The sequence below is a fragment of the Mercenaria mercenaria genome, unplaced genomic scaffold (assembly GCF_021730395.1).
Source record: "Mercenaria mercenaria strain notata unplaced genomic scaffold, MADL_Memer_1 contig_1848, whole genome shotgun sequence".
Classification (NCBI taxonomy): Eukaryota; Metazoa; Mollusca; class Bivalvia; order Venerida; family Veneridae; genus Mercenaria; species Mercenaria mercenaria.
The window spans coordinates 20,719-45,894 of record NW_026459858.1 but is presented as its reverse complement, the minus strand read 5'-3'; the positions used below and the strand labels follow the sequence as shown (position 1 = coordinate 45,894).

General features: G+C 34.7%; 1 protein-coding gene across 1 annotated transcript; it reads left to right on the top strand.

Moving 5' to 3' along the window:
- The first annotated feature begins 16,776 nt into the window (after nt 1-16,776).
- On the top strand, nt 16,777-20,809 carry LOC128545942 (IgGFc-binding protein-like). Its single transcript, XM_053532895.1, has 4 exons — nt 16,777-16,890; nt 18,368-18,428; nt 18,770-19,969; nt 20,748-20,809. The coding sequence occupies exons 1-4, from the start codon at nt 16,846-16,848 to the stop codon at nt 20,807-20,809; spliced, it is 1,368 nt and encodes a 455-aa protein (XP_053388870.1). The 5' UTR covers nt 16,777-16,845.
- The last annotated feature ends 4,367 nt before the right edge of the window (nt 20,810-25,176 follow it).

Sequence of the window (25,176 nt, the reverse complement as noted above, 5' to 3'; positions counted from 1 at the left end):
GGATGGATAGATTGCTTGTAGACTCAGAAGATGTTTTTTGGATGGCAATCATCAGCCGTTTTGATCTGAAACAAATGCAAGTAACAAATAACACATATAAAATATTTTTGGGAACAGAAGGCAGATTAGATGATCATCACAATTACTACAAATACTTTTGTCTTATCATCTACGATATTGAAAGTGATTGCACGGTTAGACTGACAGCCACCTTCAATAAGGATCTAACTAGGTTCTTACACAAAATGAATAATGATTTAAGACAAATGGTTTACAAAAATCTCCATAATCACTCATGGAAGATATTAACTTTGAAGAAGACATGTGAACAGTTTTGCTTGGGCTTTTCTTCGGATTCGGGCCGGATAGGCAAGGAGCGTTGCGCGCGCGTAAAGGCCTTAACTTGCCATTAATTCTTCGCAAGGGAATATATCTGGTAGTGTTTCCGGGGAGTTCATCGGGCTACTGTTTGTGCATGTCAGGATGTGTTGATACATAACATTCGGAATTAACCAAACTGTTTTTATACAGTTGGACACGGCTGGTTGTGTTTGCATTGTCATGTGGAATATTTGAATGGCACTTTTCTGCGTGCCATTTCATTCATTTCATTTTTACAACTTGATGTTGCACGATTCATAGGTACAGTGGTGAAGAGCACATACTTTATGTATCAAGCCGCCCTATACATAAACATAGAAACATGTAGGGGAAAATGATACATCTTCACAGTATTTTTTTACTTGGAAAAAGGAGAGGCAAACAAAACCTATTGACAAAAACAAAAACAGAGTCAGGTGAATTGAAACATGATATAAGTTTAATCTTAGAAGAACAATGTGTATTTTATAAATGTCTTTTTTGTCAGAGCGTATTGATACTTCTTCAGCAGAAAATCTTCTTTCTAACTTAACAAATAGCATTAGTTTAGAAGACAAAAACGCTCTTGCTTCTGATTTGCGGGAAGAAGAAGTAAAAAAGGTTGTAATGGGGTTTGACCTCACAAAATCACCTGGTGAAGACGATATCATCGCTGAATGGTACCAAAAGTTCTGTTATTTAATAAAAAAGAATGACTTTCTCGATGTTGTATCAGAAATTTTGGATTCCTTTAGTTAATCTAGTTCTCAGTATTAGGGTGTTTTATCACTGTTGTATAAAACGGAGAAAGATATGATATAAAATATTGGCGACCCATACCCAGAAATCTAAGCCAATTTGCTTGCTTACTGGCGAAAATGTCTCCCCTGAAAACAGCTTATCGACACAGGTGGCAGTAACGTACCTAGGATACAGTATGGGTCCATGAGCCATATGCACTTAAATTTACTACAATTATAATGTTTTCGTAGGAAAAAAATGACAATAAGCCATTTTGAAAAACTTTTTGCTCCTATGACAATGACTCATGGACCCATACTGTATCCTAGGTACGTCACTGCCACCTGTGCTTATCGAGTGTATGGATTAGCCATTATCGGTCAATTTACGCCTATTGAAATATAGAAGGAGAAATACTTTAACACATCAAATGACATCAAAAGCATTATCTGACAATATTTAATAAGTTATTGAAGTAATCTGCAATATTTGCACATTCTTTCTATATAATTTTTAGTAAAATAAAATATGATCTTCTTGCTTTCCTATGCGTTTTAAATAAGTAACTAATTTTGATCCCGAGTCCCATTGATTTCTGTAGGAAATGACAGATTTTAAGCTTTACATGGTCTTTTAAAATGATATATTCTTATATTTATAAGCATCTCACAACATTTATTAAGTTATTGAAGTAAACTAGAAAAGTTAATCTTTCTTTCAATGAGTTTATTTTTAAGTTATTTTTATATCTTCTTGCTTCCCTAAACGTTTGAATATCACTGATTTTACTAATTTGGAAAATTTTGCCCGTCACAGTACACGTGTACTGATGACACCGGATAAACTGGTATTGTACAATTTATTTGACCTGTCAAAACATGGACCCGGCTTTCATTATATTCTGTTCGAGCCTATAGAAGATTAACTTGAAAGCCGGGAACATGTTTTGACAGGTCAGTTAAATAGTACAATACACGTCTCTGAATTAGATTAGATAGACATGTGTGTCAATCTAATCCCGTGTTTAATGTCATTACTTTGTCAGATTAGATAAAAATAAAGTTATTTTAAATTACATGTTTAAATAAAAATTATTCCATTTTTTAATTCATTTAATACCATTTTCACTACTAGAACTATTTATTGCGTTAAAACATAACATAAAGTTGATGAACATATAGAACTAGATCTACATTTTCATAATTAAACTTGAATATTGTGCATGTAAATATAACACATGGACAATGAAAGTAATATACTCAGTTCCAAAAGAAAGTGTGCACTTTTTAAGTTTAAATATTTCAAAAAATTCCCCGACGTTTTTGTTTCATTTTTTCATACACTAACTCTCAGGTATAACATAACTCTAAAATGCACACCAATTTGTTTACGAACTGATTTAAATTTTGGTACCAAACATTATAAGTTTTCACGAAAATAACCGAGAAAAAATAACAGAAAACTAAGTGCACACTTTCTTTTGGAACTGAGTGTATTCGCATTAAAACATACATTTGCAGGTTACTCTTTCTTCATATAATTCACTTAAAAGCAATGGGAAATATGAAGAAAATATTATTCGGCTGCACTTATTGTATCACTGATAATTAACTAAAATTCATTTATTCAAGTCTTCATTCAAAGGGAGAGCGTCATTTCATTGTTTTATTCTACGATTGTTCCAAATATTATTATCGCGATTCTTAGATATACAAGTCAATTGGGTCGGTTGTAAATTTTATGTTTCTTGTTTGTAAGTATTATAATGTTGTTGTTATAAATTTCTTATCGGTCCCGGGACCGGCGACTATATTTGATACGTTTTAGGATTTTGCCACTGGTAAAGAGAAGTTATTAAAATGTGACAATGAAAAATTGATATTGTAAATAAAAGAAATATAAGGCAGTTATTGAAATACTTACATAAAGGAATAAAGAACTGAAAACTGCATAAGATTTTTATTATTTCAAAAGATAGCATTTTTAGGAAAATAGGGAAAATGTGTAAAGAACTTATTCCTAACTGCTAGTGATTTCCAGCGAGCAATGATTGGCTGAGTCTTGACCTGTGTCTACGTCACGCTGCATATATTTAGAGTCTAACACTTCTTAATGTTGACTACAAAATCATTACAAAATGTTTAGCAGAGAGACTAAAGCCATTATTGTCTAAATTACTACATACTGATCTAAGGGTAGACAAATTTCTGAAGCAAACAGGCTTATTCAAGATATAATGATATATTACACAGATCTCGAAAATAAAAATTGGAGTTATAATCTTTCTTGATTAAACAAAGGCGTTTGATATAGTTTGATATAGAATGGGAATTGCTAGATTTATGCTTACAAAAGTATACTTTTGGGGATAAATTTCGGAAATGGTATCTAATGTGTCTGAGAGGTTCTACAACGGCAATACACACCAATGGGTTCATCTCAGAATATTTCAAAATTTCCCGTTCTATAAAGCAAAGCTGCCCAATCGCGCCATTTCTTTATAGTTTACAAGCAGAACCAATGGCATGTGCATTCAGACAGGATAATAATATACATGGAATTAAATTACCTTCGCAAAGCGGTCTAGAACTTGAAACAAAATTAAACCAATTTGTTGACGACACACAATTTATTCTTGTGAAAATGAAGCTTCACTTCCAGAAATATTTAATAACCTGCGAGATTATGAACTTTCATCTGGAGCTAAAATGAATAAGGACAAAGCAACTGGTATTTTTATTGGAAAGTCAAAAGAAAAAGAACCAAAATTCAAAGACATTTCATGGCTACAAAACAGACACGAATGAAATTTGGATAAAAAAATAAACAAAATAAAAAACTGTCTTCAAGTATGGAAAGCCAGAAGATTAACCTTTAAGGGAAAATGCTTATTTTAAAAAATTATGCTGTATCCATAATAAATTGTAAAATTTAAACGCTCGGAATTCCAGTTAAGTATATCGAAGAAATCGAAAGTATTTTGAGCAGTTTCCTTTGGGATAATAAACAACCGTTGGTTCCAAAAAGTACGATTCATTTAGATCAGCTTGATGGGGGACTTGATAAGTATAATATATCAGATATTCAGGCTGGTTTCAATGTAAAAATGATATATAAAGTAACGCATTCGGACATTCAAAACTGGAATCTTATATGGAAATACTTTTTACAACGTTATGATAAACATGTTGATACAAGTTATTTTCTTTGTAACTGTACATCTTTGGAAAAATTACCTTTCAATTTTAAAATAAGTAACTTTTATAAAGTCGCTCTTCACATTCCTCTTCTGTTACACTGATATTAGATTTCGAAACAAACCTTTATTTTTCAGTTCTTACATCAAAAGTAACATAATGTGTTTAAAAGATATCTGGGATTTTGATCTCAATAATTTTACAAGTACAGATAATTTATTAGATACATGTATATTAAAAGATAGGCGGAACTGGATTGCCGAATGGCAAACCAAATATTCCAAAAATATATATTAATGCTTTAAAAAGACAGGAATATAATTCGGAGAAATCTCTTATTTACTTAGAAGGCAGTGTATTAAAGACAAGGTCAGGAAGCGTAATAAAGCCTAAAAACATCAAATTGAAACAAATCTCAAGTCTGATATATGCAAAAACAAGTGAAAATGAAAAGAACACTGATTAATTTCATAAAACTATATTTTTTCCAACATAAACAATGCTGTATGATAAGATTTACAAGTAAAATGAAATAAAAATAGCCTCAATGAATACCAGTACAACAGTCATTCATGCATACATGTACTATTCAAATATCAGTAAATATATTCAATGTGTGAATGGAATTAGTATTTGACTTAGTATTTTGAAACACTTGAGATGATATGCCGTATTGTTGAATATACTATCAGAATTAACCTTTGCAAAATGAACAAAGTACTGTGTAATCTTTACACTTCCAAGGGCAGAAAAAAATTACGGTTTTAGCCAATAAAGCTGTTTTCGTTGGGATATAAATTTGTGAATTTAATCTAATTTTTATTGATATGAAATGCAAATTTGTATCTAATTTTTTGGATAAATGCAATCGGTGAATTGTGATTATAGGTAACTATCTCCGCAGCTCTGCCAACCCCAAAATCCTCGAAAAATTAAGTCGGCCACAAATGACAATGATTTCATACTACAGTAATGTTATTGTTGCAGTTTTATACCATGCATTTTATTACTGATATATTTATATGCAAAACAAACTTTTGTTAATGTAAATGGCAATGAAATACACATATCAATACATGAAATTAATCCACTTCAACTGTTTCATGCAAATTCATGTTAACCAGCCAGCATTGGCTTTATGAGAGTTTTGAGGGCTTTTTCCAAGGGTTCTCATGGGTCGCCAGTGTTCTCTCGGGCCACCAGTGAACAGTAGCTGAATCATCATAACTTAAAGATGTTTTTCACAATTATTTCTAGCGGACAGAATTTTTTGTAACTCTGCATATTTATAGATTGATGTATGACAAGTTAAAATAAAAAATAAAAATAATAGGTACCCGTGCTTCTTTTTTCAATACTCATAGTATATTAAGAACACCAAATCGGTATTTTTGTCCGAAGAAACAGTACATACATGTCATAATAAAACTACTGCAAACAATTATTTATTCGAAGTTTCACTCTGATGTTACTGTTTACGCATCCGAATTTATAACACCACTATAACTATGCATAAAATGTCAACATATAGATATATTAACTCAGAAAAATTACTCTTGACAGATGTCGAAAGTATCTGAAACTGAGAAAAACACGAAGTATTTCTTAATGATATGAAAAATCTAGCGGACAAAATTTTTCAATATTTTATATTATGTAAGCTAGAACTAAGACAAAAAAATCTAAACCATAAAATAATATCGACCCGTGCTTGTTTTCAAGAAAAATTAAAAAATATTCACTCCACCCACAAAAGTATTTTTTCAATACCCCACCCACCTAAAAGTTATGAACATTTTTTTTCTTACAAAACAAATTGCACAATGTTATTATCAGTTCCTTAACCAATATTCTTACTCACATGCGGAATAATGCTCCTTTAAGGTTGCATGCCTCTAGGTCAAATACTTTTTGAGATACGTGCTACACAAGCTTTCACATCCCATTTACGTATATATTTGACCACGTCAAGGGACATAAATCTGTTTTTATTGAGTGAAACCTCAAATAAAAGCACTGGTGCACAACTTTGCATGCTGAATTTAATCCTTGTGTGGTTTCATGACTCTTGGCACATATAATTTTGAGGTACATGCGACACAAATGTTTAGACACTTTATGTACAATTTGACTATCAAGGGCCATAACTCTGGTCTTATTACGTGAAATGCGGGATGGGACACAAAAAGTATAACAACATTTTTAGGAAGTCACATTTGAACTCGAAGGAGATATATCTACGTTAAGATTTTCTGGAATTTTATTTGACTTGGAGTCGGCTGCATCATTACTGGACGAAATAGTTTACTTTCAAATTGGCTGTCCACAATGTATTCGATTCGAGCACTTCCTACAACTACTCCTCCAATAAAACACCATCACTTTTAAAGGTAAAATATGGATGCACGACCTATATTGTCAGTACATACGATATATTTTGCGCGAGTATCCGACAATTATGCACTTTCGGCGGCGAATTCTGAACTTTACAGTAGATATCGCTTGCTGCGCGATTAGGCTGCGCACAAAATATTGTGATGAACTCCTTTAAGGCTATTGCCTGTTTGTTCACCAAAGTTTAAATTTTGGTAGTGAAAATAAATTTCACCAGGGGCCCTTTTTTTCACAAATACCCTTGAAAAAGCCCTGATTTTTATATGCAGTCTGAAAATATATATTACATATTCATAATGTTTCATTAATGTCTATTTTTTTCTGCACATGGAGGGGTCTACATATGCCGTTGGTCAAGGTTTCTGGTTTCGAACCAGCCACTTGCCTGTCATACTGCAGGTTTGAAATGTTGCCTGTGATTTAAATTCCTTCATATGGAAAAACATTAGAAAGGCTTCTGTTGGGTCTTTGCTCACGTGTGTCTGAGTTAATGTCCGTTCAATATTCAGAAAAGTTGTAAAATCACCGTATGACCCTAGTGCTGTTGAAGACATGCACTGGTTTTACTTTATTTAGAACTTACGGCCTTTGTCATAATCAAGACAATTGATATAAACCATATAAAACCTAAATTTCTCTTTTGTTTCAGAAAAATCTAAACGTTAATTGTCCTATGCATCGAAAAGTTAGAAACAAAAACCTTGCTTAGAGTAGACAATATAAGTCATTACAGATCTGTTTGCCATTCCAAAGATACAATGCAGCACCAAAATTGAGCTGCGCCATGAGAAAACCAACATAGTGCGTTTGCGACCAGCATGGATCCAGTCCAGCCTGCGCATCCGCTCAGCCTGGTCATGATCCATGTTGTTTACTTTCAAAGCCTATTTCAATTAGAGAAACTGTAAGCAGACAGCATGGATCCTGACCAGACTGTGTGGATGTGCAGGCTGGCCTGGATCCATGTTGGTCGCAAATGCACTATGTTGGTTTTCTCATGGCACGGCTCAAATATTTGTTACACCAAACTACATCATTCAAAATTTTCATTATTTTCTCATTGTTGCATGCACGAACCTAAAATGTTGTTATTATGTTGTTTTTAGTGCCAGTATATTTTTGTCATGTATATTTTGAACTTGTTATCATGGTATTTAAAACTATTGACACATGTATAAACTATTGATGCGTGTTTTATCTATTGATGCATGTATATACAGATATGTAAATGTCTTCTTTTTTTATACAGATAATAGATTAAAGTGTAAAGCTTACTGTAAAAGCACATATTTTCGCTGGGTCAAAATTTCCCGAGTTTGAAATTTTGTGTATGTTCATGAGGTTTAATATTCGCGGAATTGTAAAAATTGTATCCTATTTGAATTTGAATTATACTAATGATGAATATTTATGAGAGGATGAATTTTTGCATGATGTAAAGCCTTGTGAATATAGTAAAAATTAAATCCTTGCGAAAATTTCTGCTTTTACAGTTTATGAGTGTTGATGTAGGGCAAAACCACTAATCTGAGCTGTTAGATCCATTGAGTATGTAACTAGGGTTTGCCCATATTATTTTTTTTAAAAGTACACGAGCTGAATATAAGTTTTAAAAGGATCCAGCAACAAAATTGAGTCAAAGTTGCAATTCTGTGACTAATAGATAAAAAAATGATAGATAATATCAAAATTCTTGATGATAAATGGCTGAGTGATTAAGTCTGTTGACTTCAAATCATTTGCCCTCTTTTTGCGAAAAGTTTATGGAGGAACTAATACTACATTGTGCAAGGCATTCCCATAAAAATCATATGCATGACCTCCATGAATTGTAGATGCACCTAAATATCCGTTTAAAGTCTGTATGAGGAATTGAACAAGGATTGCTATCTGTTCTACTTTACAAGTTGCAGTTTCAGAATTACGAAATTTATTATCTATGCACATAATGAAATAACACTGCAATTATCAAATAATAATAACTGACTTGACCCTTATCATGCTGAACATGACTGATTCTGCCTTTGCAACCAGTGTAGATCATGATCAGCCTGCACATCCGTGCAGTCTGATCATGATCTGCACTGTTCGCTTTTCAGAAAATATACTTTTGATTAGCACCCCTTTTAACAGTTAATGGTACAGTCCAAATTGAAAAATGGACAAATTCATTATAGAAATGTAACTGGGTAAGTCTTAAAATTGACATGTGTTACATAGACCTTAATTGCAATACATAGTTTATGTATTTATTTATAAGAACCTGTTGTCTGGATATCTAGTGCCATTTTTACAATTGACTTGTTAAGAAAACTTTTGTTTTAAAACGTATTTTAAAATGCATGTCATTATATCAGGTAAAGAACTTTCAGCAGTGATAAATATTATGAGCTGTTCATATTTATGGAACACAATCTTGTTTTAGTTCTGTTATCACCAGGGCCCAAAGTAATAAAACCTGAGTTTGGAGACCAGTCTCAAAATTCCAGCACCTGATTGGCTGTTTCTTAGCTCATTTTTGAAATTGACCAATGACAAAGCAGCATTCTTGGACTGGTCCTCAGTCTTGGTTTTATAACATTGGATCCAGTTCTTTTTAAATTAATCTTATCAAATATGTTTTTAAATTGTATATATTATCTTAAATTAGGGCAAATATTGAAATGCCTGGAATGCAATGCTATATAAATGCATTATTGTTGTACAGTACGATTTTGTAAAATATTTTTGTGTAAATATTTTATATTCACATGTTAATACATACACTCACAGTCATAAATGCCAGTTGTTTTTTGTTTCCAATTCATTTTAGGTCTTTTCTTATAAAACAGTTAAATAATAAATACATTGCAAAATAACTGTGTTTTGTGATTGTACTTCTTGCTGTCTGTCTACAGTGCAGTACAGTAAAATTGGCAATTCAAGTAAAAAGATTAGAGAGCTGTATTGGAATCACTTTGTCCCACGGGTCAGGAAGCTTTTTATGTCCTCGCATGTATGTGGGGGACAGAGTGTTTCTGCTGTCTGTAGGTCTGTCCCGAAATCTTGTGTCCAACTCCTCCCACACTATTAGCCTGAGTTGCTCCAAACTTTCACGGACGAACAACAAGATTGATGTGCAGATGACCATAAAGGAAGGAACTTATGCTATGACATTTTTACCACAGTTATGGCCCTTGGAAAGTCGTTATATAGAACATAAAGAAAAATCTTGAGTGTGCAACTCCTTCAACATTTTAGAAATGATATGCTTGAAAGTTTCACAGATGAAGGATATTCATGTGAAGATGATCAGAAATAAATTAATAGACTTTTCTGTGGCTACTTTTTCTAGAATTATGGCCCTTTCCTAATTTCACAAAGTAGGCCATAGTGAAGAAATTTGGTGTGTTCAACTCCGTACACTTTAAACGCCCGTCTCTGAAACAGCGGGGTATATTATGTGAAAACCAGTGGTGGTGTGCGGCGTGCAGAGCATGTCCACTCTAAGGTGAACAGTTTTCATCGGATCTTCACCAAACTTGCTGACCGTTTGTGGGTATAATATCTCGGCCAAGTTGGATAACCAGCCAAATCGCCCCAGGCACTCTTGGATTATGGCTCTTGAATTACTTGAAAAACTGTGAATTTAGCCTAGTCCGCTCTCTTAAGTCCAACAGTTTTCATCCAATCTTCACCAAACTTGCTGACAATGTTTGTGGGCTTAATATCTCGGCCAAGTTCGATAACAAGCTAAATTACCCCAAACATTCTTGGATTATGGCCCTTGAATTACTCGAAAAACTGAATTTAGCCTTGTCCGCACTCTTAAGTTGAAAAGATTTCATGCAACCTTCACCAAACTTGCTGACAGTGTTTGTGGGCTTAATATCTCGGCCAAGTTTGAAAAACAGCCAAATCGCCGTCGGTACTCGTGGATTATGGCCCTTGAATTACTCAAAAACTGCAAATTTAGCTTGTCCGCTCTCTGAGTCCAACAGTTTTCATCCGATCTTCATCAAACTTGCTGACAATGTTTGTTGGCTTAATATCTCGGTCAAGTTCGATAACCAGCCAAATAGCCCCAGAAATTATTGGATTATGCCCCTTGAATTACTCGAAAAAAATTGAGAATTTAGCCTTTTCCGTACTCTTAAGTCGAAAAGTTTCCATGCGTCCTTCACCAAACTTGCTGACAATTTTTGTGGGCTTAATATCTCGGCCGAGTTCGATAACCAGTCAAATCGCCCCCGGCACTCATGGATTATGGCCATTGAAATACTCAAAACACAGCGAATTAAGCTTGTCCGCTCTCTAACAGTTTTCATCTGATCTTCACCAAACTTGCTGACAATGTTTGTGGGCTTAATATCTCGACCAAGTTCGATAACCAGCCAAATCGCCCAAGGCACTCTCGGATTATGCCCCTTGAATTTGTTCAAATTCGATGACGGGCGTATTTTGTGACAGTCTGGCACTCTTGTTGAAGAAATGGGTTCAAAGTTAGTCAGATGCACATCCTTATTTGTTTCAAACTTTCAGCCGAACTTCCTTCATGTGAAGATGGCATGTACTAAACACTTTGTTATTTAGAGTATGGCGCAGTATGTGTGTGTGGGGGGGGGGGGGGGGGGGGGGGGGGGGTCAAATTAATTCAGTTCCGCAGAAGGGAACTGTGTTTCCCCATACCATATTTGGGGAGATAGATTGATTTTGTCCTGTCCAGACTGTTCCTGTGAAACTATTACTGTAGTAGTATTTTAACCAAACTTTGAAGGAAGGTGTTTTACCAAAGCTAGCTTTGTATATTATTTGCATTTTTCTTGTTGACTAATCAGTGATTAATTGGTGCCGAAATTCAGCCTCATTCCCCTGTCAAAAAAGTGAGTTGTTTTCCCCTATTTCTGAAAAAAAAATCCCTTCCAAAAAAACTTTTTTACATATCCCAACCAACAAAATCCTGTCTAGATGTACATCATAATGTAAACTGTACCATCATTTAAAACACGAGACAATGTAGTTTGAATTAATTTTCTTTTCCTATGTAACATATTTATGAAAAAATATTGCTTTTATCACGACGCAGTTTTCCTCCTATTTTAGTGGTTACGGTGTAATTTTCCCCTCCTTACGGACTCTGCCACCATTGCCTCAAAACTTAAAAAAAAACACTGTGACTGATTATGGGAGGGGGGCACTCACATGTTTGCCGTTGTCTATTTGAATTTATTAACTTCTTATCTCATTAAGTATTTGACCTAATGCCATTAAATATGATAGGATTGTTACTCAGCATGTGAAGTTTTGCACCTGGAATTTTGTTTGGGATTTCTCTCAACAGACAATTGTCATGGCTTTTGACTTTGTCGTAAATATATATGAAGGACTTAAAAGCTTCACATGTACTTTAAATTTTGTTTAACCTATAAGCATGAAATACTAGTACTAAAGGGTTTGTATCCAGCGTGTAAAGTTGTGCTCCTTGTTTGGGAGTTCACTGACCCAGACCAGAGATATATCCATTGACTTCGTTTAAATATATACATGTATAATGGGCTTAAAAGTTTGTGTTGCACATAAAACAAAAAATATTGTTTTTAGAGTTAAAACTTGATGTAGGAACATTTATAAAGAATGTTGCATTGTGGGCCTATGGTTTTGTTTGAGATTTCACTATACAAGTCCAGAGTTATGGCTCTTGAGTTAGTCAAGCTATGTAAAAGCAGCCTAAACGTTCGTGTAATACACATTTCCAGAAGTGGTCATAAAACATATAAGAATGTTATTTAGCATGTAGAGTTGTAGGCTAAGGATTGTTGTTCGGAATTTCACTTGGCATAACCAGAGTGAAAGCTGTTGACTTAGAAAATATACGAGGGGCGTTCAATATGTAATGTTACTCCGTAGGTAGTTCCGTAACCGCTTATCATTTTTAGATGTGGTTTTCGGCATATTATAAAGCAATTTATTGGAAACAAAATGCTCTGTAAATTTTAAAAATCGGAATGTTCAAAGTAAAAATATAATCATTTTAGTGAGGTGTGCTCAGGTATACTGGACCATAATTATAATTTAGGTTTGTCCTGGGCATCCAGTGTATCAAAAAATAGAATAACTTGTAGAGTCACAAAATTCTATCATTTTTCTACGAGGTACAGCAATTTGTGATGAGTTTGCGTTTGTTTTAAACTTTTATTGCATTTTTAATTTTACAACACAACTAAAAAATCTAAACTCGAAGTTGATTCCATCTGGAATGGGTGTTGAGGGCAATTAGTAAAGGTTGTAAGAACTAGTTTCGCAATCGAGAATTAAGATACTAGTATCAACTTAAAATACAAGAATTTTTTAAATGGTGATTATCGCGCCTGACAAATTTCAGAGGCTTATTGTATCCACCTTATCATTTTTCGAGTAAAAATATACACACTCAATTTAAAACTGTTATAAACTTTTTTATTCTAGTTTTCATATGTTTTTGTGAAGATCATGATTTGTTTCATCTGTTTAAACTGAAAAATGAACTATAGTTCTAGTTGTTGAATAGTAGAATCAAGGAATTGCATATTACAATCTCAATAATTTGGACATAAAATTGTCCAGTATACCCGAGTACACCTCACTCAAATGATCATATTTTTACTTTGTACCTACCGATTTAAATTTATATAGCATTGTGTCACCAATTAATTGCTCTATAATGTGGCGAAAACCGTTTCGTAAAATGATACGCGGTTACGGAACTACATACGGAGTAACATTACATATTGAACGCCCCTCTTATATACCGAAAGCCCAAAAGTTTATCAAGTTGCACGTAACTCAACCTGGAGTCTTGAATTTTAATAGAAATGTTGTTCAGCATATGAAGTGAAGCTACTAGTATGCCCTTGGGTTTTTATTTTGGATTTTACTCTCTACTACCCCCCCCCCCCCCCCCCCCCCCTCACACACACACAAGGTCTAAAACTAGGTCATGTCATAGAAAACATTGTTTACACTCTGCAGGCCATATGGTCTACATCATCTCCATAAAACCTTGTTTACTAGAGGCCATATTTTCTTCCTCGTCTTAATAAAACTTTGTCAAAATATTTATCTCCATAAAGTCTAGGTCTAGGTCAAAACAAACTAGGACACTAGGTCAAATCATAAAAAAGAATTTGTTAATTCTATAGAGGCAACGTTTTTAATTTGATCTTTATAGAATTGTCAGGATGTTTGTCTCTATATATGAAATATAGATCAAGTTCAAAACTGGGTTACCAGAGGTTGTAAACTAGGTCACTATGTCAAATCATAGAAACACTTATTATTGTATAGGCCATATTTTCTACTTGATCTTCTTTAAACTTTGTCAGAATGTTTGTCTTTATAAAATATAGGTCATGTTTGCATTTTGATAACTTAAGTTCTTAAATCATGCACAACCTTGTTAGCACTCCAGATATAACATTTTCTTCTTAATCATCATAAATATTTGTCAGTTATCTCTATAAAATCTTAGCTAAAAATGGGTAAGCTGGGGTTAAACACTGTGTCACTTGGTTAAATCGTAGAAAAAAACCTTGTTACCACGCAACAAGCCGCATTTTCTACTTGATCGTCTTAAGTCTTTGTCAGAATGTATGAATGTATGAAATCTAGGTCAAAATCTTAACTGGATTATCGAGGTCAAAACTGTGCCACCAGGTCAAATTATAGCTTGTTAGCAAAAAGCCGCGTATTTTGCCTGACTATTTGAGATTTGTTAGAATGTTTGTCTGCTTAAAGTCTAGGATAAATTTGTAACTGGGCTCTTTGTTGTTTCTTCAGGGCCGGATGGAATGGGTTGATCGACTGGGGATGATAGCATGATACTAAGCGACAATTATCAAGATACCTATGAAACCTCATATATGCAATCTAGAGCCATCACGTCCTTTGGTTATTTCAGTTTCTTTTTTTTTTTCTTATGTTTGATGATGAATTGTTCAATCCGTACCCCTCCCTACTCTGACTCTCCACCCCCAACCAATGGTAATATGAACGTGTCAACAAGTAATCTATGTTCATGCAGTTACAGAAAGTGGATGCACCAGCGTCCTATGGACACACATCACATCTAGTTAACGGAGTAAATGCCCGTTAAGAAATACCACAAGAAGGTTCATTTTAAAGAGAATGTCAAGTCGTCAAAGCAACTAATATACTACATTTAATTTACTGCTTAAGGTACCATGTGAGAACACATACCATATCCAAAATAAGACTTTATAGAAGAATAGTGGTCAGCTGATGCCTGGTATTGTTTTGGGGTCGAAAAACCCAGTAACATTGAGACTACAAATAGTTTTTGCTCCATAACTCAATCATCACCGGACCTACAACTGTTAAACTTTAAAGAATGCTTGACAGGACAGGCTGAGCAGTTAATTCTTATTGTTTTGAGAATCAGTAGGTCAGTCAAAGTTCAAGGTCACAGTGACGTTGATAATAATAGTGGTTTCAGATTAATAAAAGAGCGCATGACTCTACATCCTTCAAACTCTTAGAACTATTCCAAGCCATCATCAACTCCTATCGGCAGTATCTGACCCAATCGCTTTGTAGGTTGAAGAGCAAATTGACCTAGACATTGCAAATTGTTTCTGGCCTTGAACTTGATAAGACTTGCTCCTATAACCGCCAAACTTATATAATGATTGCTAAGTATATTTTTAGAATAGGGTCTTCTCTGTAAGGTATGCATTGCATAATGGCATATACGTTCTTCTTGTGCATGTACCTGTTGCACACCTGATGGAAATCTCTATTGTGGATCATAACGGTCCTCGAAGTATATAATGTATTCATTAAGAGGTATGCATATTCCAAACTTTAAGGCACTTGTAGTTTTGAACATGCGGTCTTCAAAGGCTATACGTATTTTAAAAATCTAATGGTAAGATATGCATTGAAGAATGCAGACGTTTGTCAGTCACAGACAAACATTTAATTTAGAATATAAGAGCCGTAACAGATATATCTTTTCACAGTTGTGCGTGTATAACTGTATTGCGTAAAGAATCATATGGATTATATCGAAGTTTGCAGTTGTTTTCTAGAACACAAAAGTCCACTGTAATAACTTTCTTTACATGTAAAATAGAATATGTAAGAAAAGCATAGAAAGCAGCCAAGCAAACAATTTGACTGAGTCTGTTCATGAGAGGTCTGGCAGCGGCTTAAGCGGAATTCTTTTACACATATATTGGATGGACTCCAGTATGGCAAATTAGTGATGATATACACGTAACAGAAAATTATAGAAGTTCTTATCAGTAAAGGTCTGCATGTAAATATCATTACATATAACCTTTACACGCTAAATTTCTAAAATGGACTGGTCCAACATTCTCAGTTTGGGTAGAACCACATTTTTCAAGGAGATGTTCACTGAAAATTCATTGACTGAATAGCGAACAGTACAGACCATTATCAGCCTGCACGTCCGTGCAGGCTGATCTTGGACTGCCCTGGTCGCAAATTAAAAAACACTCGCAACCAGCAGACTAAGGGTTAATATATATTCACTTGTATTTCTCAGTGTAATGGAACAAACAAATGTTTCGTAAATTTTTGCAGTTTCAGTCTTGACTTTTCAAAGTGAATGAAAGGTGTTTAATTCATGATATATACAACTTTGAAGGAATCAGTCTCCAAAAATCATTAGTGACCTAAAATAATAAGTGTACAAAACATTGTTCACTGTAACTCCTTCAGTCGACAGACTTAGAATTGATGAATAGAAAAGAATTGAACAGATTAGATCATACCTTTGCTAAAATGCTATAATAGAAAAAGTGGAAATCCACAGGGTACCCAACACGACATAAACGAAAATTTAACTGTTGTACTGTGCATTTAACTAAATAAACTCTGTTTGAAAGGCAACCACTTTATTTTTTTTTAAAGAACATGGAACCATGCAGTTCAGGTAATTTACTGACAGAGCACTCAGACTTTGTACTTGAAATCGAAATGACGCCAGTCTGAATGACCTAATTCGTGACTATGATTTTTTTTCTTCAGTTCAAAAAGGACATATAAGTTGTTCCACTATATCTTCTATTTCGGAGCATTTCATTCCGTTATCTTTGTTCAACGCTCTTATCAACAGGAGTTAATATGACATGTAGTGTTCTGAAACGAAATGTGTGCGATGTTAATTCTCCATGGCAAAATGTTCACCAGAATGGTAAGGATTTATTTATTACTTTACTTTTGTCTCCGTTGTTTTCATTTACATCATGTATCATAAATATAAACTTTAAACTCTTATCATGTACATCAAGATAACCCGATTACTATGGGAGCGGAACATGACCTTCACATTTGTAAAAGAAGTAGCAATTGTCGTTATGGTTAGGGTAAGGTATGTCGTATTTTGCATGCCTCAACTTAGTCAAATTTATTACGCTGTCCGAGATTATAGGAAATGAAAAAAATGAAAAATACATTTTTTTTAGTTTTATGCAATTATATTTCACTCGTAAACACCATAATTTAAATTTTCACTTGTGGCTGCGCCACCCGTGAAAATATTGCATTATAGTGTTCACTCGGTGAAATATATTTCGATCTTACACTAAAACAAACAAATATGGTTTGCGCACGTTATCTTATGTTTTCGCTCGAAAATATAGGTTAGTATTCGGAAAACCTGGATTTGCGTTCACGTAATTATTGAACAATTGGCGTTCCATAGCTGTCCAGATTGTGAATAATTACATGGTAAGAAAAGCACCACTCAAAAAAGAAAGGATTCAGCAATACTTCTTACTATTTTGATTTAAACATTCACACATATGGCAAGTGTAAGAGATAACAATTACCGAACATAGACAGTAACGTTTATGTTCAAAATAAACAATGTGGCAGCCACATTAAACCAGTCAGTATGACCCTTTATGTCATATAATTATTGCTCAAGACGGAATTGTGACTCTGTGTTATCTGGTTATCTGGTATTCGAAACAAAATATTTTTGGGAGAAAAAAGCATTCAAGTACATCCAGGTTAACAGACAAAAACACAACTTTGGAAATGGTGTAAAGGCATTGACCTACAGATCTTACAACAATGAAAAAAAAGAGAGATTTTTTATACATCAGGAAATTATTGCTTTATTTCATCAGAAGGATTTGAAATGTAGTTGTTGACAGACTATATGTTATGAAAAATAGAGAATTAGCCGACAGGGTACTGGAATTAAACAGCCGTAATTATAAAGATTTATATGTAAGTACGAATTCCTCCGTGGAGGCAGCCGAAGCGGCCCATGTTTGATTCCCGTCTAGGACATTTTTTCTTGATTTTGCATTTTTCAGATAGTTTAGAAACAAAAACATATGTTAATAATGTTCATAATATGGCCAAACTTCAATTTTAAAGAAAAGTTAACATTGTAAACAAATAATACACATATAGCGAGCTATGAAGTTACTGAATTGTTTCTGTTCAGTGACTTTTGGTACAAATTTAACTTGATTGATTTTTTATAACAATCAACATCATGTATGGAAATTCGAGAGTCCATCATTTATATGTTTCGACCGTTATTAATATAAATGATCATATTAAGAAACGCATACAACAAACACACGATGAAATCGAAAATACATTGTAGCGTTTTCTTATTTTGATTCATTCCTACAGTTTTAAAACTTTTTCAGAGAGTTCTGCTGGTGTTTTTATACGTTCTATGTGCGTCATATGGTCAGACGCAGCCGACAGGTAAATTAACCGAATTGAAACATTAACATGATTATTTAATAGTCATTACAAAAGACAAAGTCCGCCTCTTTTAAAAGAATTTACTTTCATCAGTCAATAAAATGTAAGAGAGAAAAGTAAAACAAAGCAGTTTTATTTATAAAACTATCTTGGAGTGTGTAAAACAATAATATATAAAATTACGAAATACAAGATACATATTTAATAAATATCATTAAAAATCTGATTTACAACTTGTTCACGTGTACCAACTACAATCAATATTGATAATTTCTCAGGTTTTTTTTTTCATTTTTTATGTATTTATTTTTTTCCAAATTGTTGATTTTTCTCTAAATCAGGTACGTTCGGACGAGACTTTTATATTGGAATTTTGAAAACGTTCATTGACAACTCCATTCCTGAGTTTTCTATTCTCATTACGTCAAATACCTCTGGAACGGCAACTATATACATCCCACATTTAGGCATTAATACAACCCGAAGCTTTAATCAAAGTCTGGACTATGAAGTAACAGGAGATACAATTACGAAAATTAACGCGACGGTTGAAAGGAAAGGAATACATGTGACAACAGACGTCGACGTTACTCTTGTTGTATTAAAACACCCGAGAAACACCGTGGAAGGGTTCCTTTCACTTCCTGCTACAATGCTGTCGACTGAATACGTTATAGCGTCGTATGACTCACATAATGATAAACGCTACTTAAGCAACTTTCTTATCGTTTCTGCACATGATAACACAGATATAGAAATACATGAAAACAACAGTATATATTCAGTCTCTATGAATCATTTAGATACCTATCTGTTCAGAGGTTATAATGATTTAAGCGGAGTTGTCGTTAGGAGCAATAAACCTATTGCCGTCTTTTCTGGACATGAATCTGCGCAAGTGCCAAAGCCTTGTTTCGACGGGGAATATTTAGTAGAGCAACTTTTACCGGTAAAACATTTCGCTTATGAATTCATTGTTCCTCCAATACCGTTGAGATCAGGATATGTAGTTAGAGTATACAGTTCTGTCCAAAATACAACTTTTACATACAGTAATGCGACAAATAGTAAAACAATATCTCTGGCGAAGGCTGGGGATTTCCTTGAAATACTCAGTGACAACAATCCCATGTATGTTTTGGCCGACAAACCAGTGCAAGTAATGATGTATGCAACATGCTTACCGCACAATAATACTGCTAGAGGGGATATTTTCATGACCATAGTTCCATCAGTAACACAGTTTACAAATTCTTATCACTTCACAGTGAAAGCCTTATACGGGTTTACTCATTATCTCGCTATTACTACAAGGACCGAGTTTATATCTGGATTGAGAATTAATGACCATGCGATGGGAAACTTATTCCACACATATAATGTTTCACACGCGTATCTAACATTCAATGTCAATGTATACAAGATGACAGGCGGCGTGTACCATCTTCAGCACGAGCAAGGTAAAACCTTCGGAGCCATACAGTGTGGATTTGGCAGCAATTTTGCATATGGATATCCCTTGGGTATTAACACATCCAAAGGTAAGCCCTTAACGTGTTACGAATGGAAATGGAATTGTATTTGATATATGATATCATAAGGTTTGTTTGTTCAAGGTTGTAATTAGTTTTTGAATCTCGATAAAGAGTTCATTACTTGTGACAACTAGAAAAGAAACCTACACGATGCGGGTTTATACCAGTTGCAAACATCTGAATGATGTACATTTCATACAAATTAGATAAGGTTTTTAAGAATGTACCACGGTTTTGTATTTCCAGGTAGGTTGACACATTTTCTGGGGAATATTTTTATCAACTTTTAAAATTAGAATCTAAATGACGGCTAAAGTTACAATTTTGTGTATCTCTACTCGTAGTGAGTTAACTTGAAAAGCGGAATCACAATAGCTGTGATCCTGTTTTAACTGTCTGTTTGTCCTTTACTGGATACATAAAATCATTGTAGTTAATATTTGTGGCGATGTTATATAACAACTTTTCTAATTGTGAAAAAGTGTCAAGTGTTACTTGACCGATCGTTTCCCTGTGTCACTTTGACCTGAATAACGTTGATACGGATGATTTAAATATACTTAACAGTCATTTATCCTAAAATATCAAAAAGTTCTGTTTTTTTTTTGTTTTCAGTGAACACATGTATTCGATATAATTCGTTTGTTTGTATTCGAAACAAAAACAAAAATCGTGCTACATGATAATCTTTTTATGTTAATTTAGAAAACCAAGTATCTTGGCAATACCATTTTTTCGATGTCTAAATAATATTTTTTTACGAACCCGTCTTCCGTTTTTCAAGACGGAGGACTTACCTTTTGGACTGGTAAAGATATGTCCCACCTGTATCAATTGATACCGTAACAACCCTGTTCCAATGGACAGGTATGTATACTGGCAGATGTAAATGCGCGATGAATAAGTTTTACAAGGTAAACTACAAGGGCCTTTTTGAATAATTGGGATTTATGGCGTGTTTCACTGTAAGGTTGCATTGCAGTGTGCAGCAGGGTGCAATGGTTCACTTGGTTTATACGTTCTTCATGGGCATATATATCTATATCACAACTTCGTAGAAATTCCAATGTCGGAAAACATGTCGGTCATCTTGGTATATACTTTATTCATTATTTAGGCAGGCACTTGTCCTCTTCAAAGAGATAAACGTATTTCTGAATCCTAAAAGTAAAGTATATATTGAAGAATGCAACAGAGAGGTATTTTATAAGGTATTTCATACATTTTTTCGCAGTTGTGGGTTTAAAGAATTTTTATTGAAGAACGCAAAAGATTTTTGGAACACAAACGTCCTCTTTCATTCAAACCCTTTACAGGGAGAATAATGTTTAAAGAACGCAAGAGTCTCCCAATATACGTTTATCAATTTTTAAATTTTCGTATCGGCAGGAATTTTATCCATTTATATGATCTTGATATCGAAAAACTTCATGCAGAGTCATTTGACATGCCACCATTCCTATGGGCTGAAAACATTAATTGGATAAAATTGCATTTAAATTTTCTTTTCTTGTAGGTCTGTTATGTGGAAACGTACAAAACCAATGGCGATCAAGTGAAATACAACAGTGGATGGTGGACCTCACGTATTTATGACCGTATCATTCTAACTGCTGACAAAATCTTAATTGGAAATATTAGCATATACATTTCACAGAAACACTAAGGATAACATAATTAAACCATAAATTGAAGTAATTCTAATCAGTAAAGTTAAATATTATTAATATGCGTATTTTCGGTATTTAACCTTTTCTTAGTTTAACTGAATATGCAATATGCAAAAGTTTTCGAAAATTAATACAGTTTCAGTCTTGAATCTTCAAAGTAAGACTAATAGTGATAAATAGTGAGCGTTTCTGTAGACACTGAGCAAAATAGATTCATTTTCCTATGACGAAGAACCGTTAACAAATTTTCTTATTACGCATTTTAAAAAAAATAGACAAATGACTGAAATAGAAACAAATGACAGGGTGTATTCTGATTAAATGTGTGCAAACACCTTTCTTACATTTGTTTCAAATCTAAGTACTAAGTACAAAATGGTATGAGTTAAATTTTATATTTTGGGGTTGTTACAGCAATGTGACAGTTGGAAACAACAAAAAAGTAAAAGACCGCCGAGTGTGTAAAATGCTGCTCGTCACAACTATGTAATGCCAATGGGTGCGGAAGTCAGGGTAGGTAGAGGCTTGTCTTCATTACCATATTATCTCGAAACAGTATTACGATAGGAGTTTTTGTTGAAAACAATGGAAATGACGAAGCTTTCGAGTGTCATGGGGTACTTTTTTACCTTGCTGTCGTGTGTGTATATAGTAAATGACAAGCTGAGAACCTGCTATTGCCTCAGTCACAAAACCGTACGGTTTTAAAAATCGTACCAGTCCACCAATTTCAGAATCCTTACGGTCTGTGCACAATCGTAGAGTATGGTACAGCGCCTACGGGCCTCGTACGATCTTTAGACGATGCAGTCGTAGTATATTCGTACGGACATGGCAGACAATTCGTGCGGAGCTCGCGAGAGCCCGGTCGCACCTCGTACGGGAACACGTACTTTGTACAGCGCTCGCATGGCACACACACTTTTCCACACGGTGCCCTTATTGTCCTACGAACATCGTACGTTGACCGTGCAAGTCTATTGCGATAGTCGTGCGATTATCGGCAAGCCTCTTAGTTTTCTAATCTGCACGGACATTGTGCGATATCCGCATGAGCTCTTTCGGGACCCGTGCGGGTCTCGTACGGGGCTCTTGTGAGCTGCTCCCGACTTCGAAAATCTCTACGAGCTCGTAGAGAACTCGGGAGCTCGATGGAAGTTTCCACCGAGTTTCCGAGTCTTGTACGAGTTCAAACGAAAACGTACGACGCTCGTACGAGTCAACGATGTCCGTACGGACTCCGTACGAGTTTGCCAAAATGCGACTGATAACCTACTCGTACGGAGCTCGTAGCGTTTTTGTGACATCGCAATTTGACTTAAAAGACTTTTTTTGAAAATGAAAGTTGTTTGCTTTCGGTGGTATGGCACGGTATAGTTCTATACTATGTGTTTCAGCATGGATTACAGACACAAGTCATTGAAAGTTAGATTGACATACAATCAGGTTACATCATTGAAAAATATAGGAAAGACACAAGCAGCAGAAAATCATAAGCGATTACTTGTTTTTCAGTTTGGTCCTGGAGTCTATGCATGGTTCGTTATATGTGTCATTTTTCCAGTTTTTCAGTTTTTTTAAATGAATGTGGACAGTGCATTGTCACAGATGTATTAGGATTGGTTATGTTGAACAGTAGCAGAATATACAGCCTGCGAACTAGGTTTTACAAAAAGCTTACCTTACCTATAGTGACAATGACAAGAAAAAATGTACGGAAGCATGTTTCCAAAGTAATTCCACTTTATTAATTATATAAAGGGACATGCGTAACAATGTGTGGCAGTTACAATATTGGGTTAGCGTGCTCTATGGAATTTAAGACAGAGTGGGAATTTCAACCATTATGCAATTTCGTGGATAAATGATAGGCAATATTAGTTTCCATGATTTGTTGAAACAAATATTTCGACACAGATATTGCGGGAAATAATACAATAAATCGATTTTTTTGTAAACCAAATTATTCTTATGGTTCAATCAATCTTTGGGCAAATTTGTACTCCTCCACCAAACAAGAATAGACAGTCCAGGTAAGACTGCTTCTACAAGAAATATGTTTGTATGTATGTAATTATTTTCAGGTCTACCTTCTCCAGACTTACGCGGACCTCTGTGTTATGACTGTTCTTACGTTTCCAACATGGAGGAGTGTAAAACAGTGAAACTGTGTGCACAAGATGAGGTTAGACACATAGATTATTCACACTGTCCGCATTAACTTGTTTTCTGTTTTATTTTCATATTTATGTTTTAGAATGTCACTTATTTCACATTTACTGTTATTTCTATCAGGAATCTTAGTCCTTCTTCCATGTTATGACCAACTTGGTGCCCTGACTTAAGAGAAGTTGTTAGTGATACCTCAAATTGATCCGGTCTATACTTTTTACTTTATGTATTCTTATACTTTTTAATATGTCGGAGCATTTTCAGCTGGGAATTATTTCATTAAGATTTCTTATCTAACTTGTTGAAAACAGGGTAAGTGCAAGGTTGGCATGCCCCTAACACGTTTAAACAACCAGTTTCCTTTAAACAGACGGTGCCGATATATTCCAACACGTTTGTCCTTTATTATTACATGTTATGTACGTTGTCTTACTGATCCCCACTTGTCAGTTACACATCCCCACGCCTGTCCTTTTTATTATGAAAGAGGTTAGATGCCCTACATGTATCGGTTTGAGCTTACAACTTGTCTTTTGCCAATTGCTGTTCCTGGGCGAAACCCCACTGTATCCTTTGTATGTTATTCTCTGTTTTATAACTCCTCTCTCTCTCTCTCTCTCTCTCTCCCTCTCTCTCTCTCTCCCTCTCTCTCTCTCTCTCTCTCTCTCTCTCTCTCTCTCTCTCTCTCTCTCTCTCTCTCTCTCTCTCCCCTCTCTCTCTCTCTCTCTCTCTCTCTCTCTCTCTCTCTCTCTCTCCCTCTCTCTCTCTCTCTCCCTCCCTCTCTCTCCCTCTCTCTCCCTCCCTCTCTCTCTCTCTCTCCCTCCCTCTCTCTCTCTCTCTCTCTCTCTCTCTCTCTCTCTCTCTCTCTCTCTATCTCTCTCTGCGTGCATGAGTGTGCGCGCTCGATCTCGCTTGTACTGCTTTGGTTTGAAGGCCATGTCTTTGGAACGTGGCTTGTCCTATTGAATATTCATACTTGTTTTTCCCCTCCCCACACCCCCTTTCTTTACCCCTTCCACTATTGTCACATACTTAAAATGTACTTGCTGATGAATTTTTGAAGCTATCCATCTGCAATATCTTTATACTACATTTCTATTTGGGGCTGGACTATATTGTGAAGTGTGGCTCGGACTTTAATTCCAAGAAGTTTACTCATACCTTTTGTTTTGAAAGTATCGATACAAACACTCTATTTCATTGTGATTTTATACATCATAAAATGATCTATTTTACAAATGATAATGGAATCCTTAACCTAATATTCAGATTCACAACCGCTAATAAAACGCTTTCTGATTAGTGTAATATTACAATGACGTTATATACTTACTCATTTTAAATGGCTAGTACAATTGTTTATTTAATTTT